Raw genomic sequence first — 14,707 nt, forward strand, 5'->3', positions numbered from 1 at the left:
TCCTTTGTCTGAAATGGGATTTTTTGGCTGAAACAATGACCTGTGGACCAACCTTTGCAAAGGACACTGTATCTTTCTATATTGCATCTCATCAAACAAACCTTCAGAGGCACATTTACCAGATTAGGACTGGAAAACCATGTCAGGCTGCTTATTCAGATCAACAATTTTGGCTTTTTAGCTTTGCTTCCCAGGGAGGTGACAGAGCAGGGCTGTCTGTGCCAGCCATGGCCAGGCTGCCTTGGATTCTCTTTTCTGGGGAACTGGACCACAGCCATTGGAGAGCTTCCATTTTTCAGTAAAAGTATTTTTAATAAAATCAGGATTTAGTGCGCATTATAGCGCCTCTACTAGGACAGAAGCTGGGAGCAGCAGGTTTCCACTATTTGCCTTTCCTCTAATTCCAGGTACTATTCATCTGGCTGGGACTTCTGATACAATCTTAGTACTGGCGTGAAAATAGCAGGATCTCATGGCAGGTAAATCTCTTATCAATAAATAAAGCAGTTCATTTCTAGCATATTCCTGAAATGACAGCACTAACAGTAAAATCTGAAGAGCAGTTACACTTTGACACAGTTGAAAGATCAATCTGGGGTAATCCTCATCACTGGTACAAGAAGCTACTCTCATTTATTCTGCCTCTCTCATTTCAATGAACTGCATTTTTACACCTACCCTTTGCTAGTTATCTTTTCTGATGCTGAAGAATCATATCTTGTCTGTACCTCCCAGAGTGCTGAAAGGACTCTTGTTCTTCACCTGGTTGTAAACAATACCCTACTGCAGTCAGCTTGAACTCAGTAAGTACTGGAGGGCCTAAGGAAGCCTTAGAGTGCCAGGGCTCCTGCTTCTGTGCTGCTGGGTTGTTCTTGTTTGCTTGCATATTTTTCTTTTACTACATTGTATTTGTGGTGGTTGAGGAAATCATAAGTTCTGTGCTGGAAAGTTTAGTAAACACAGGAAAAAATTGCATGCAGTGGCTGAAGCCTCCGGTAGAGGTTAAGCAGATCGCTCTCAGGTATAATAAATACAGATAATTCTGTCTTGAGACAGAGAAACAGACTGTAGAACTGCAAGGCCCCTTACAGCTCAGTTTCAATTTAGGTCACACAAGCTCAGCAAACTAACCTGCTAATCACCTTCCCTCTGTTCCTGAGCTAGGCAGGAACACTGCAAATTCCTGTACAACAACTAAACCCTGAGTGCAGCTCCTGCACCAATGCTTCCCATGTTCCTCCTCCACAAGCTGCCTTCTCTGTCCTCTGAACCTTTCTGGCAGGCAAAGCCAGCAGTCCTGCTTACAAAGATGGGATTGATCAGCCTGTGTACCAGGCATGTCCCTGAATTCTCAGATCTGGTCATATCTGTATCTGGTATGGCCACCACAGAAAACATAGGGGAAAAATAATAAAAGCAGGACATCCTTTCTGTATTTGTGACTTTTCCTCTTTTTCTCCCAACACTAATTAGTGGTGTCCTTATTACTATGGTGTTATAAGTCACCTCATGTCCTTACCAGGTTCCCAGCTACCTAGTGTACAACTCTTCATCCACTCACATTTATTGCCTCATTTTCTCAGCTTCTGTCTGAGATACAATCGTTTCTGTTCATCTGATGGACCAGTGTTCTTGCTTCCCTCTTCCACCCCCTTTCATCACACTGGTCTCCAGTTTCCACAGAAATTGCAAGCCTCACCTTTCCCTTGCAATCTTGGTCCCTTGGTTGCATTTCACGACTTAGTTTGCTCCAGGCATTTAAGTAGAGAAAAAGATGTATTTGATTCCCTCCACAGAAGCATAATTTAAATGAGAGCAGCCTCAGGCTATGGGGGGACTACAGAGAGAAGGTTATTGTTCAAAGGTCACTGTGTGGAGGCTTTAGTGAAACAGAGCATCATGGAGTGCATAACGGCAAATGAAGGCAGGACCCTGAGGTCGCAAGAGGAGACAAGATTATTCTAATTCCTCTACTGCAAAAGCAACAATGTCCTTAATATAGAAAGCCAGAAAGATTAAGAGACGCTGCTTACAGCTGGCAAGCATTAGCTGTATCTGCAGTGACCTGCCCTCCTGTTAGCATGAGGCTGGCTGTGCGTGTTGTGCCTCATGAGGCACTGCTGCTACATGTGGCTAAAAGGAAATACCTGTGGCTGTAGCAGCTGAAGGTGGCCTGGCTGTCTCCTGTGCAGGAGGGCAGAGAAACAAGCCCCAGACCTCACCTCCTGTTAGCACTTGTCTGACAAGGCAGTGACCAGCAGGAATAGAGAGATGCCCTGGAGCAGCATCTGGAAGGGAAGGGTGCAGCAGGGCAAATACACCTAACTCAGTTCAGTGGTATCACCTGGAGCTGTTGCTTACCAGAAACCTGTCCAGTTGTGTTTCTGCTGCTCCTGCAGGAATGAAAGAAAAACAGAGCAATGTTTTCATCCTGTGCCCAAATGCCAGCTATTAGAGGGCAGCACTGGTAGCCAAGGGAACAGTCCTCCCAAAGGAAAATAAGCACAGCTGAGCAGCATGTAGAGAGGACAGAGCACAAAAGGCTCGTCCGATCCTGAACATTTAGGTTTTGTTGTGGGGTTAGGGCTTTTTCTTTTTTAATATAGATGTCTAGTTCTAATCTTTTATCCATTCAGAGCACTCAGACTGCCTGCAATCCAAAGTGCTGGGGTACTCTTCAGCCTGTAATGGGTTCTCAAAAAGCTTCAAACAGCTATTGCAATCCCATCGAGCAAATGCACAGCTGGGTCTGAGCTCAAAAACTTCCTCAGTTTCCAAAACCCAGACCTGGGTGTGGGTGTGGGTGTGTGCATCTACCCACTGGTTCAGCCCTGGCTACAGATGGGAAGTGAAGAAGCCCATGAGGAAAGGCTACATTTCTGTCCCAGCCCTCATCTCCTCTGCCCCACAGGGGGTTTAAGCCTGGCCCTTATTAAATAAATGCCATCAACACCCATGTGTTGGTGCCATAGAGTCATATTCACTCCGTAAGGATTGCAGGGTTAATTACCAGGGGAGATCTTGGATTGTGAAAGATTTCTGTTTCAGCTTGTTCAGACACCTTGCAGATATCTGAGGGCTAATTTGATCTGATTTGGGATTCTATCCCAGAAAGTACATGATCTGAATATGCCATGATCTGGATCTGATTCCTTCATTAAATTAGGAGTGAGATGATTTCCTTTAGGAACATGCATAGCTGGAAAAAATGATCATCTGTTTATCTCCAGAGCTAAACAAGGTAGACCAGCATCTCTAAGGACTCCTCCCAGGCTCCCTGTTGCACACAGTATAACTGTACCTCTTGCTGCACTCTGGAGACATCAGGGGAAAAAAGCAGCTTGATATGACCCTTTCCTGGCAACAAGAGATGCTTCAGTGGCCAAATTAAATTACTTGTCCTTTTGGTTTACTGCCTAAGCAATGAAAAAAATAGAATTCACTTCGAATTAATTAATCATATGATCTCATTTTGTATAAGGAGAAGTAGGTTCTAGCTAGAAATAGTTTCTCTCCTATGCAATTTATTCCTGATCATTTCTGTTGTGAAGCAGCCCTTCTTTTCAGACTCTGTTTTAAAAGATCCTGGTTTTCTTCACCAGCTCTGCTATGAACTGTCTTCTTGGAGTGATTGGGCCAAGCTGAATTACACTCCAGCAAGCCCCCTAAAGCAATCACAAAGGTCCCAGGTGGGGGAAGCTGATGCTTGATGGGCTGCAGGAAGTGTGCAGAGTCCCTTCGGTTTTAACTGTATTCATAGGCTGAGCAGGACTGCACACAGCAGGTTCTAACAAGAAACAGCATTTATGTTTGTCACTTATTAGTTCAAGCCTCCAAGCACAGACAGTACTCGATCAATTCCCATCCACACATTCATCTCATCCATTTGCAGTGGCAGGACAAAAGCAGAGAAATAGCCCATATCTCAGTTTGCACAAGGACCTTTCTGAAAGAAAGTTTTCAAGCATTAAGCTTCAAAGTAATTAGTTTTCAAGGGTGCATCTGTTCCCCACCCTCACAACATCTCTGGTTCAGCCTAGCAAACAGGAGCTGAATCAAAAACTTTGTTCTTTCATACTTACACATCAAAAGATGTTACCTTCTTTCTGTGACTCTGTATGTCCCTAACAGCATTAATGCCCTTCGAGAGCACCAAGTGAGGTGTGAGCAGCCTGGACTTGCAGCCTTTCAGCAGTGTGAGCAGCAGGCTCCCAAGCACGAGGCATCCTGGCTTGCCTCTGGATGCCATTTTCCCAGGCTGTGTGCATGATGCTGGAATTTCACCCTGGCAAAGGACCTTGCCTTTGGCTCTCCAGAGGGCAACATTTCAACTGGTGCTTCAAAGATATAAAACTTTTCCAGTTTGGCTCAAAACTCTGATTGACTGTGGTGACATATCTGCCTGGGGGATGACAGTAAGTATTCTGGGTCAGTACTGAAAAACGCAGGGGGGAAATAGCCACTGAAATGAAGTGGAGGTACTTATTTCTCCAAATCATAGAACAAAACCCTTTCTTGAAACTGTTCCCCAAAGACTACAATGGGGAAAATAGGATATATATAATATTTCCAGGGCTCTGATGTGTAAATATGGCCTTAGGTTGCAACTTGTAACAGTGCAATATCTAAAGCAAAATCATCCTTCATTTGAAAGGACTGAAAGCTTTAAATTCTTACCTAAAGGGTACAGGTACTGCATAACAAAATACTCTCTGACCATAGGCTTTAGTTTAACACACGTATCAGGATAGCATTAGATCAGGAAAGAAAGTTCATAGGGAATTAGAACCAGTCACTAGAGATCACCTATCTCCTGTCATTTATAGAACTATATTAACTAGCTGGTAATTTGTGTTGCAGTTTAAACCATCAGTGGATCAGCACTGCCACTATGGTGTGATAGTGTGATCTGGAAATGTCCATACCCTGCTGTGGGAGCAATGAACAGACCAGTCAGCAAATATCACACTTGGGCATTTCATGCTGCAGTACAGAGAAAACAGAAATTATCAAGCCAGGTGCACTGCAGAGATGTTTTGGTTAAGTGTTAAAGGGTGTGGGAAGTTTTTACTGTTGGCTGTAACAAAACCTTTGTGCTATTCCTCTAGAAACCTTCACTTGTATTCAATTTGTTCACATATTCTGTGGCTTTTGTAACCATGTCAGTGCCTGGCATCTTCTGCTATCAACCCCTGAGTTCTGAGGAACATATAAAACTCACAAAACCCATCAGAAAAGAATTTAGAATTAGCTCAGGATTTCAAAAATATCTAAAGCGTTTTACCTCAATTTTATGTAATCTCTCTGAGGGCCACTATCTGTTCAAGAATACCACAGCATGTGAGCTGCCAGTCTTGAGGCAAGTTTGTGTCCCTGTGACAGCTGATGTCACTCTATCTCAGCCTCCCTCACAAGTAAGATACTTTATATTGCCTTTGTGTCAGCTGCAGAACAAATAAGTAAAACAATGCTGTGGAGAAAACATTTCACTTAAAAAGGCACAGAAAACAACTTCTCTGGAGGCTGCTTGCAGTGTTGACAGTGTCACAGCTTCTTATTTTCTCTTCAGCTGTTACTGCTAACACTTGTGCTGAGGTGGCTATCACATCTGTCTGGAATAATACTCCATAAATATTATCAGAATAACATTCAAAGGCCAGTTTCCCATCATAGTGTTTCTTGGCTTGTAAAGGATTGATAAGTCCTTGCCTTGCTAAATATCATTTGGAGAATAATCAGTTTGGGCCCCTACTGACATCGTGTGACCTGCAGTGAGTCAGTAGCTGTTCAGTGCCTTGTCCTCCTTTCCTGAGCTGTAGACATAATCCAGGTTTCCTTCTCAGGAGTTGGCAGAAAAGGTTGTTGCAAAGCAACAAGAGTTTCCTGGGCAGGAAGCTCTATAGGAACATGGCGTGCTTCCAGTGGCAGGACAGCTGGAAGGAAACCAGCCCACTTCTCTTCAGTGTTTTTGGTGAGAAAATGAAATGTTCACACCAGGCCATTATGTGTCAAAAGAGGACTGTCAGAATAAGGAGCTTTTAAAATAAATTCAGGTTAGCCTCATCTTCAAGTTATGAAATCACATCACAGCCAAACAATTAACATTTTTCTTTGATGGCTTTCTTGTCCCACCTCTGTATGGAATGGCTCTCTGTGAGCTGCAAAGGACTCGGGGAAGTGCACTAGAATGCTGTGGGTCACAACTGCTGTAAAAACATGCAGGGTTTTCATCTTCTTTCTTTCTTCTTTTTTACCAGTTGCTAAGAAAAACTCTCCAGGGTTTTTTTAAAGCACTGTACTTCAGTTTTGCATAGACAGAATGAGAACTTACAGAGAACTCCCACCATACTCGTGAATTGGAGCACATGAATGCATTGCAATTATGCTGTTCACAAATCTCCATCTGAAATCACCACTCCAAAGTGCCTAAATTTTATAATTCCATAGCACACAAATGTCTGACTAGTTGATTAGGGTAAAAAAGAATTACAAAAAATTTTTTTAAAATATTACAAAACCATATTATGATATTACAAACAAGACTGCAAAAACCAAAGTTTGTCTGTAAGAAGTATAAAACACATTTGGAGCAAACATAAATTTGTAAGTAATGTTAAGAGTAGAAGGCAACAACAACAAATCACAAATACGTGATATAGTCTAGGATCAGTGTAATTACTGGTTATTGTGCTTGCTTCAAGTATGGTACTGAAAAATGAAAGCACTGGGAGGCTACAGATCTGGCAAATGAAATCAGACATCAAAAATTTGGCACAGAACTGATCTTTATAGTCTTAAGATTCTTGGGGAAATCTGTTTTGTGTGGATTCTGGGCAGTATTGCTGATACAGTGTCTGGAAAATGAGAGCAGTGTACCAGTGTTTAGTACTGAAATGTATGCTAAGGACTTTGGACAATGCTGAATCTCAGACTGTGGATCTCTGAATCAGGGGTGTCATTACAGGTGCACACAAATGGCCTAATGTCAGGAGCTGAACTGAACCCCTGGGTGTCACCCCAGCACAGAGTACTGAAGTAATGATACAACTGGATTTACTGCTTATTTTCTGATCTGTTTCTTGCTGTACCATGACTCCTTTTCCTTTGTCTTTCCTCTTGTTTCACCCCCCATGAAAAAGCCAACCCTGAGCAGAACTGTGTTGCTCTGACGTTTAGTGGATGAGATGCTGGGAAGCATAAGGGAAGGAGGAATTCTTCCTTCTTCATCTACCAAAGGAGAAGAAGAGCTACTTGAGAAGTCTCCTATCTCACATGATGAAGTGAAAAATTGCCAACAGAGTGAATTTCTTTCTGTACTGAACAAAAAGTTTGTGCTATAACAAGGAACACTGCTATTTTTGTTTCTTGGTGTGATGATGACACAAAGTCTCCTAGACCGTCCCTCTGGGTGGGCGTGTACAGCCACAAGAACTCCCTTCACACATACATTGCAGAGAGGAGTTGTTACTGATGGCTGAACAAAAGGTCAGCAAGCTGCAAAACTGCTTTTATTACAATATAGCACAGAAACAGAACCACCAGAACAAGTCTCTATTTCTACAACATCATGTGGCTTCTTTACCTGACAGCATCTTTTGTTCAGAATTAATCCAAATGACACTTAATGACACATGATGTGGTGCCAGTGTTTCATCTTGGTACAAAACCAGCCCTCCACTGGTGATCTTTTGACAGCTGCAGGAAGCATCCTGCAGAGAATGCTTTCATCATTTACAGCCATGTATTCACATGTCTATGTAATTAATTAGGGTTGGTTCCTTCTGAAGTATATTGCTGCTTTATTAATGGAGGTTGGCTGCAAGCTTAGATCAATGCAAACAAATGAAAGGGAAAGCAGACAGTGGTTTAGGAGCTGTGAAGCTGAAATAAACTCCTTTATTTCTTAGAAAACCCACTGATCCTGAAGAGATCAACAGGTTCTTCCATATTTCCAAGTATTTTACTATGATCACCTATCTATTACTCTTTCTTTATGACCTCAGAGGCAAGTGTGATGTTTTCTTTCCAGGAGAACATAAAATTTAGCCTTTGTAACATCAGGTAAAAAGAGAGAACAGAAAGATATTGGCCTTTTGGTAATACCCCCATAATACCAGCGCTAGATGGTTGTAAGCCAAGATTTGCAGAACAATTTTCACCTCTTAACAGATTTTGTCTCCTGAAGAGAATCTTGAGGTTGAGAATAGACTGCTATTCATAGTCTATACTCTGCTACAGACTACATTAGCCACATGTAATTTGTAATACCCAGCAATGAGACTGGCTGACCTTTTTTTTGGATGCTTTGTCACTTTGGAGGGAAACGAGTCATATAGGAGACGGCCTTAGCTACCTCATGCATCTGTTACAGTATCATCAATATCTGTGTAAAAAAGGTATAAGTGTGCCCAGAACAGGCAGCAAACTGTTCAGAGACAGCCTGAAAACACAAGAGCCTTCCTTAATCTGGGTTTGCCTTTTCAACCAGTGGTACAAAATTGGATGACACTTCATGAACTTATCTTACACACTTGATAGCTTTTATGAAAATGGTCTGTTTTATAGTATTTAAGTTCTGCAAGTCTGTGAGTTCTCAAGTGCTATGAAAAAAAAAAAACCCACAACAGGCACTTTAATTATCTGCAGTGTGTGTCACTTCACTGAGGATGTTCTCTGGTGCCTGTTTGCTGTGTTGTTTGGAAGTTCCTGGGAGGATCACTGACAGTCATTAGTACTGCTGGAAGGAAACAGGTCTGCTGCTTGGGCTGAGGATCTGAACAAGGCACTCTGTGGCAGTGAGCATTACAAGTCTTAAAATACCACCCAATTCTCCAGTGCCTTGACCCACCTGTAATTGCCTCCTTCTGAACATATGGATTCCAAGCTGTTTTATTACTAGTGCAACACACTCCACAGAGGTAGCATTTACTTACCTTTCCCAAGTGAAACAAATGCCCAGAATAGTACCTAGCAAAAAAATCAGGCAAAGTGTGTTCCTCTAAGAGCTTTACCTTTTTGAACTGCCAAAAAATAGTAACTGTTAACTAAAAAATTACTCTGACTTTTGCCACTGCTCTTTTTTTTTCCAGGCTGCTGAACACCAGAGCCATACCAGCGTGCAGTAATGTTTTCATACACTGCCATCTGTTGTTGTTATAGGGTGCCTGTGTCACCACTGTGCTGTGCTGCTGGGGTTTCTATTCCAGCAGCAAACACCCTTCCCAAGAACTCTGTTAAATTGGAAGAACTGTTTTAATTCATACATGCAGCAAGATTCCAACAACTCTTCCAATTCTGGCTACGGCCAAATTAATCTTGCTTTTAATCCCACTTCACTTATTTAAATTGTGAAGTTTGTATCTTTATTTAGTCCAGAGCCAGACGATTCATTTTCTGAGTAGTAAATTTACAGGAAAACATACATACACATCACAGATTTCACATATATTTACGCACACCAAAATTATAAAGGATCCTGTCAGTGCATGAATACATTTACACACACTGCCCTGCTTATTTAAACAGCTCTTTCAGAATCTGTGTCTGTATATATATAGGTTATGGATTTGAGTCCAAGATCTGATGAGTTAGCACATTGTTCCCTAAATCTTTATTAGAAAAAATAGAGCATAATGTTTCAGAAGCTGGCAGGAAAGTAAAACAATTTGTGTGTGATCAAATAAGGGGCAATCACGTGTGTTGGGAGAGCAGCCTAAAGCACTCAGGCACGTATGACAGGCAGATACACAGTCACAAACCAGCTGGCAATGGGAGGAAGCTAAGGGAGCTAGGAATAGGCCTAGACCTACGGAATTACAGATGAATACCCACACCTTAGAGCAGCTCACCCAAGTGTGCAGCTACCAAAGTTCTGCAAATGCTTGTGAGAGAGATGGAACAGTTCTGACTGCCCAAGCTGGGATTACCGGCAATTGTGACTTCTGTGTGTTAGAAGTGGTCTGAGCACTTGATACTGAAGCACTGGACAGAAAAGAGATCCAAGGGGACAAACTCCCAAAAGACCACAAATTTTTGGCTTCCTTAAAAAGAAGAGAAAGATCTAAGCAAAACACTTACAAACTTGTGTGTTCAAAAAGATAGAAAGGCACAGCAGAGTAGTCATTTGTTGCATCTGCAAAAATATAATTTTATTTACATATCCAAATACAGGATATTTACTTAAGTGAAAAGTGTATGCTCACAATTTAAATAACAAGTTCACTTGCCATTTAAAAACCACAGTCTTAATATCTGCAACTGCCAGTTTTACACCCCAAATGTTAGAGAACTTGCAGCTTCTTTCTGTTCTTTATGCAACTGTTTAGCCCTGTTTTTCAGATCCTCTGCCTTAGCATCATTCTTCTCAACGCCATCTCCCAGTTTGTACATGCGACTGGCGTTGGCACAAGCCCATACGTGCCCCAGTTCACAGCCTTTCAGTGAGTACTTCAAGGCATGGCTCATGTCCTTGGGCACCCCAGCTGCTCCCTGCAGGTACAGCACACTGAGGTTGAAGCAGCTAGGAGCAAAATTGCCATCACAGGCTTTTGTGTAATAGTCTCTAGCAGCAACAGGGTCAGGTTGATCATTGTTGGCTCTTCCGTCCTGGGCCAGCAGCCCAGCACTGTGACACGCATTTGCTGACTTCTTCCCACCTTTCTCACATGACTTCATGAAAGATTTGTAGGCAGCTTTCAAATCTGGGTCGAGTCCACCTGTCAGCCAAGAAACAAAACGTTACTGTGAGGACATGCTAAAACAGCTGGGAGCTTTCTGTTTTGCAGGATGCTTCCCACTGGAAATACAGCATCCATCACTTTAGATACTACAGTCAACATTTAGGACTTCAGAGACACTACTGTTATCTCAGTAACAAACACTTTACCAATGTATTTAAGTTAGGAAACTCCTCTGCTCACAAGTAATCACAAAAGCACCCGTAACAAAAAAAACAACCCAGACCCACAAAACACTCTTTCCACTACTACATTAATGGATTTAATATCTTACACTAGGCAAATATTATTTTGCCAGTATACCTACACCGAGATTGTTACTAGTTTTGAACTACAGTAAAATATTGTTCCTTACTAATACTGTCATTTGGAACATCTCTCACTAATTTAACTGCTTTCCATTACTGTACCAGTAAATACATTTTGAGCAGACTTGGGGACTACTTACGTAAGCATGTAACTAGTCTGTGAGTTTCTTTATTTCTTACTTTCTTTCACTGAGAATAGTCTGACGAGATGTTAAGAATGGAATAAGCAGTAACATTGTGCACTGGCTGTACTTACCTCTTAAACGGATGTAATAAAAAAAACCAAAACGTAGGTAACATACGGCTGATTTTTCAGAAGGAAGCAGCTTAAGGTTTCCCATCCTCCCCCTACTTTTATGAGGTGACCACGAAAGGGGCAGGACCGATAATTGCTCCTTCAAGGTCGGGACGAGAGGCAGATGTGAGGGTGGCCGGGTATTGGATAGGTTGCCCAGGGAGGCGGTGGAGTCTCCTGGGACCCGAGCGCGAGGAGCCCCCCTGCCCACCTTTGCCCAGGGCCTGGTAGGCCCCCAGCTTGTAGCAGCTCTCGCTGTGCCCGTACGCCTCGCAGTTGTCGCGCAGCACCCGCGCCGCCGCCACGAAGTCCTTCTTCACGGCGTCCAGGTAATCGGCGAAGCGCTGACAGCCTGCACGGCACGGAACAGGGGCTGAGCCTCCCGCCGACCCCGCGGGGACGGGCGGGGGGCGGCGGCGGGGCCCTTACCGTCCGGGTCCTTCTCCCTGAAGCACTGGTAGCTGTACTCCACGTGCAGGTTCTCTAGGTACGCCCGCACCTCCTCCTCGTCCGCGAAGTTGATGAACCCGGCCATGGCCGCGCTGGTCACGGGGCGATGGCTGCGGCGGCTCCCGCGAGCACCGAGCGTTCGATTCGGCACCGCCCCGGGGGCCGCCCCTTCCCCGCCCGCACCCCGCCCGCACCCCGCCCCGCCTCCGGGCGCTCCGGCCGCCCCTTCCCCGGCCCGTCCTCCGGCCGCCCCTCCAGCCGCTCCTCCCGCCCCTTTGCCGGCCGCTCCTCCGGCCACTCCCCCCGCCTCTTCCCCGGACTGTCTTGGCGCAGCTTCCTTCTCATTACGCTTCCTCCGGTGCGCCGCACAGCCGTACCGCTCCGTCCCGGGGGCAGCGGGAACTCTTGACAGTTCAGCAGTTTTAAGCGCTAACACACTGTTAGTATTTTACTTTCAGAGTTTTACAGCACTGGATGCGTATTCCGGAGGTCTGATTCAGCACAACCCATAAACTGAGACATGACAGTACATTAATTGCGCTCTGCATGGCCTTGGAGCCGGGGCTGCTTTCCCCATTCCTCAATCTGCCTCCTGCACGCTTTTGTCTGGATTAACAGCTCAATAATTTCCAACTCTATTTTAGAACAGGAGTGCTGCTGTGAGAGACTGCTCCCAGCCACTGCTCCTTTCTGTGGTACCACAAAAGCTCTCACAGCTGCTTTTTGAAGTACTGGAACCTGCACTGAGCAGGCAGTGCCAGGGGCACTGGAAACACCCTGAGACTGGTAGGCACTTAACACACAACGAACCCTGGTTCTCCAATGATCTGAAAATCACAAAATGGTTTGGGTGGGAAGGGGTCTTAAATATCTTCTTGTTCCATCCCCCTGCCATGGGCAGAGACACCTTCCACTAGACCAGGTTGCTCAAAGTCCCATCCAACCTCGCCTTGAACACTTCCACAGATGGGCACCCACAACATTATGGGTTAATTTAACCCAAACATGATAACAGAATGCCTATACAAAACACAGCACACTATCCAATTCCAGCAGTTCTGAGCACAAACTGAATTTTCTCTGAGTAAAGTAGCACATTAGAAATCTGTGTGAATTGCTTATAATTAATCTGAGTTTGAGTTAAAATAAATTTCAAAGAATATTTGCAATATTTGCAAATGCTTTGTCCCAAATTATTTCAGTAGGACAACAGTGGCTTGTCAAGTTTTTGGGATAAATAATACTCAGTTAAATCCTGTGCTGAGTCTCCCATAGGAAGAAGCCTGATTGTTTATTAAGGGCTAGAACTAATTGTGACCAACCATCTCCAGCAGGACTGGCAGCAAACCCTGCCAGGTGTACAGCTGAAACACCAGTTACAACTTCTGAAGTATTTCCTTAAAACTTTTAAGACTGTTCAAAATTTGGCTTGCAGTTAAAACACATTTTCCATATGAAGCTAAAGTCTTGTTTTCAGTATGTATTGACCAAAACCCACTGCCACGTGTGTGAGACAGAAGGAAGAACATACACATTGTTTGGCCTATGCTGGCTGCAATCTGGGAATGTTTGTATGAATCTCCGTTCTGGATGGGGCCTTTGGAAGATGAACTGCTTTTGTACCGACAATACCGTTTCTCTAAAATCCAGCTTTGAAAACATTTCAGGTTGCACAGGCTCAGTAGAAATTCCTTGAGTTTGTTAAAGTCCTTGAAGAGTCTGCTCTTGCCGGGATTTTGTCTTTGCAGCTTCTGAAGCTGATGTTGAGCCTGTGCCAACTCAACCATATGGCTGCTCCATACCAGGAATGGAGAGGATTCCTGAGTACAGCGGGGCAGGCCAAGAACAGGCACTGGGAGCAGGGGGTCAGTCTGTCACTGAAAATTTTCACTGTCTGAGAACAGTTCCTATCATAAATTCGGGAGATGAGACATCTGGCGATAGGTCGGAGTGAATCAGTGAATTCAAAAGATACTGAAAGAACAGCCTGGAATCTTGCAAAGACATTATGAAGTGGAAGAAAGACGTAATGGACTAAGAATAATAGTATGAGCTGCTTCTTTATCTAAGATAATATCCGTGTCCATAATTATATAAGTTGTTTCTTCTAAGCAGATTAGGTTTTAAAGTGGTTAAATTCAGAACATAAAGATTCTTAATTCTGTACTTGTCAGATCCTGAGGACTAATTTATTTTCTCTACGTCAGCAGCCTTATCTAAAGAATTAGAACTACAACTGACCTTTGCCAAGTAGTCCTCAAACTGGTAAAACTGTGTTTCATGCTATTTATAAAATCTTTTGCCATCTTCTAATGACAGAAACATAAATAATTTTAGCAACTGTACTTAATATTTATATGTCTTGCTGGTTTGCAAACAACAGTTATTCAAAGCTTCTGTATGCAGAATCAGCAACTCTTTTAGAGTAAACTCTATATAAAAAATCATTTTATTTGGATAGGGTATTTGTATAATTCTTTATTTGTATCCCAAACAAGAAATAACTGTATTCTCTTGACCAACAGTACCTTGTATGTATTGATTGGGAGACAGGTTTTCTTCACTACTACTGTATCTGAAACCTGAAATTACTTTGGATGGAATGGTTTATGCTTACGGCAAAGCTCCCCCCCCTAAAGCAGGAGGCAAAACCCATTGTACTGGTGTAGGTTATTATTCATATTACCAGAATAAACCAGTTTGTGCAGGAAACACTTAAATTGCAGAGGCTTGTGAGCACGCAGCGTGAAGCTGACGCCAGTTCACGGCTGTGGGAGGTCCCCGGGGCACAGAGCTACTGCTCACCTGCTCCAGCCGGGCGCTCACCGGCGCCTCGGTGTTCCCGGGTCCTGGCTCCCCTACCGGAGCAACCAGGCCGAAGAAAATGTCCCACACACTCGTAACAAGTGAGGCCGATG

The 14,707-nt window shown here is 43.6% G+C and overlaps 2 protein-coding genes across 7 annotated transcripts in view; one reads left to right on the forward strand and one right to left on the reverse strand.

Moving 5' to 3' along the window:
- Positions 1-10,033, forward strand: part of SHISAL2A (shisa like 2A) — a 50,604-nt gene extending 40,571 nt beyond the window's left edge. For 3 of the 6 annotated variants that reach the window (XR_011152534.1, XR_011152538.1, XR_011152539.1), the window contains 3 exons: positions 408-479; positions 4,132-4,415; positions 7,140-10,033. The gene's annotated coding sequence lies outside the window, so the exon portion shown is untranslated. Of the gene's footprint in view, positions 1-407; positions 480-4,092; positions 4,416-7,139 lie in introns of all 6 variants that reach the window. The other 3 variants (XR_011152536.1, XR_011152535.1, XR_011152537.1) reach the window with 3 other exon arrangements.
- Positions 10,034-10,119: 86 nt separating this feature from the next.
- COA7 (cytochrome c oxidase assembly factor 7) lies at positions 10,120-11,946 on the reverse strand. Its single transcript, XM_069023424.1, has 3 exons — positions 11,769-11,946; positions 11,551-11,691; positions 10,120-10,715 (listed from the first exon to the last, which is right to left on the reverse strand). Exons 1-3 carry the CDS (start codon positions 11,872-11,874, stop codon positions 10,267-10,269), a joined length of 696 nt encoding a protein of 231 aa, XP_068879525.1. The 5' UTR covers positions 11,875-11,946; the 3' UTR covers positions 10,120-10,266.
- Positions 11,947-14,707: the final 2,761 nt, after the last annotated feature.

This window comes from Aphelocoma coerulescens, chromosome 8, assembly GCF_041296385.1.
Source record: "Aphelocoma coerulescens isolate FSJ_1873_10779 chromosome 8, UR_Acoe_1.0, whole genome shotgun sequence".
Taxonomy (NCBI): Eukaryota; Metazoa; Chordata; class Aves; order Passeriformes; family Corvidae; genus Aphelocoma; species Aphelocoma coerulescens.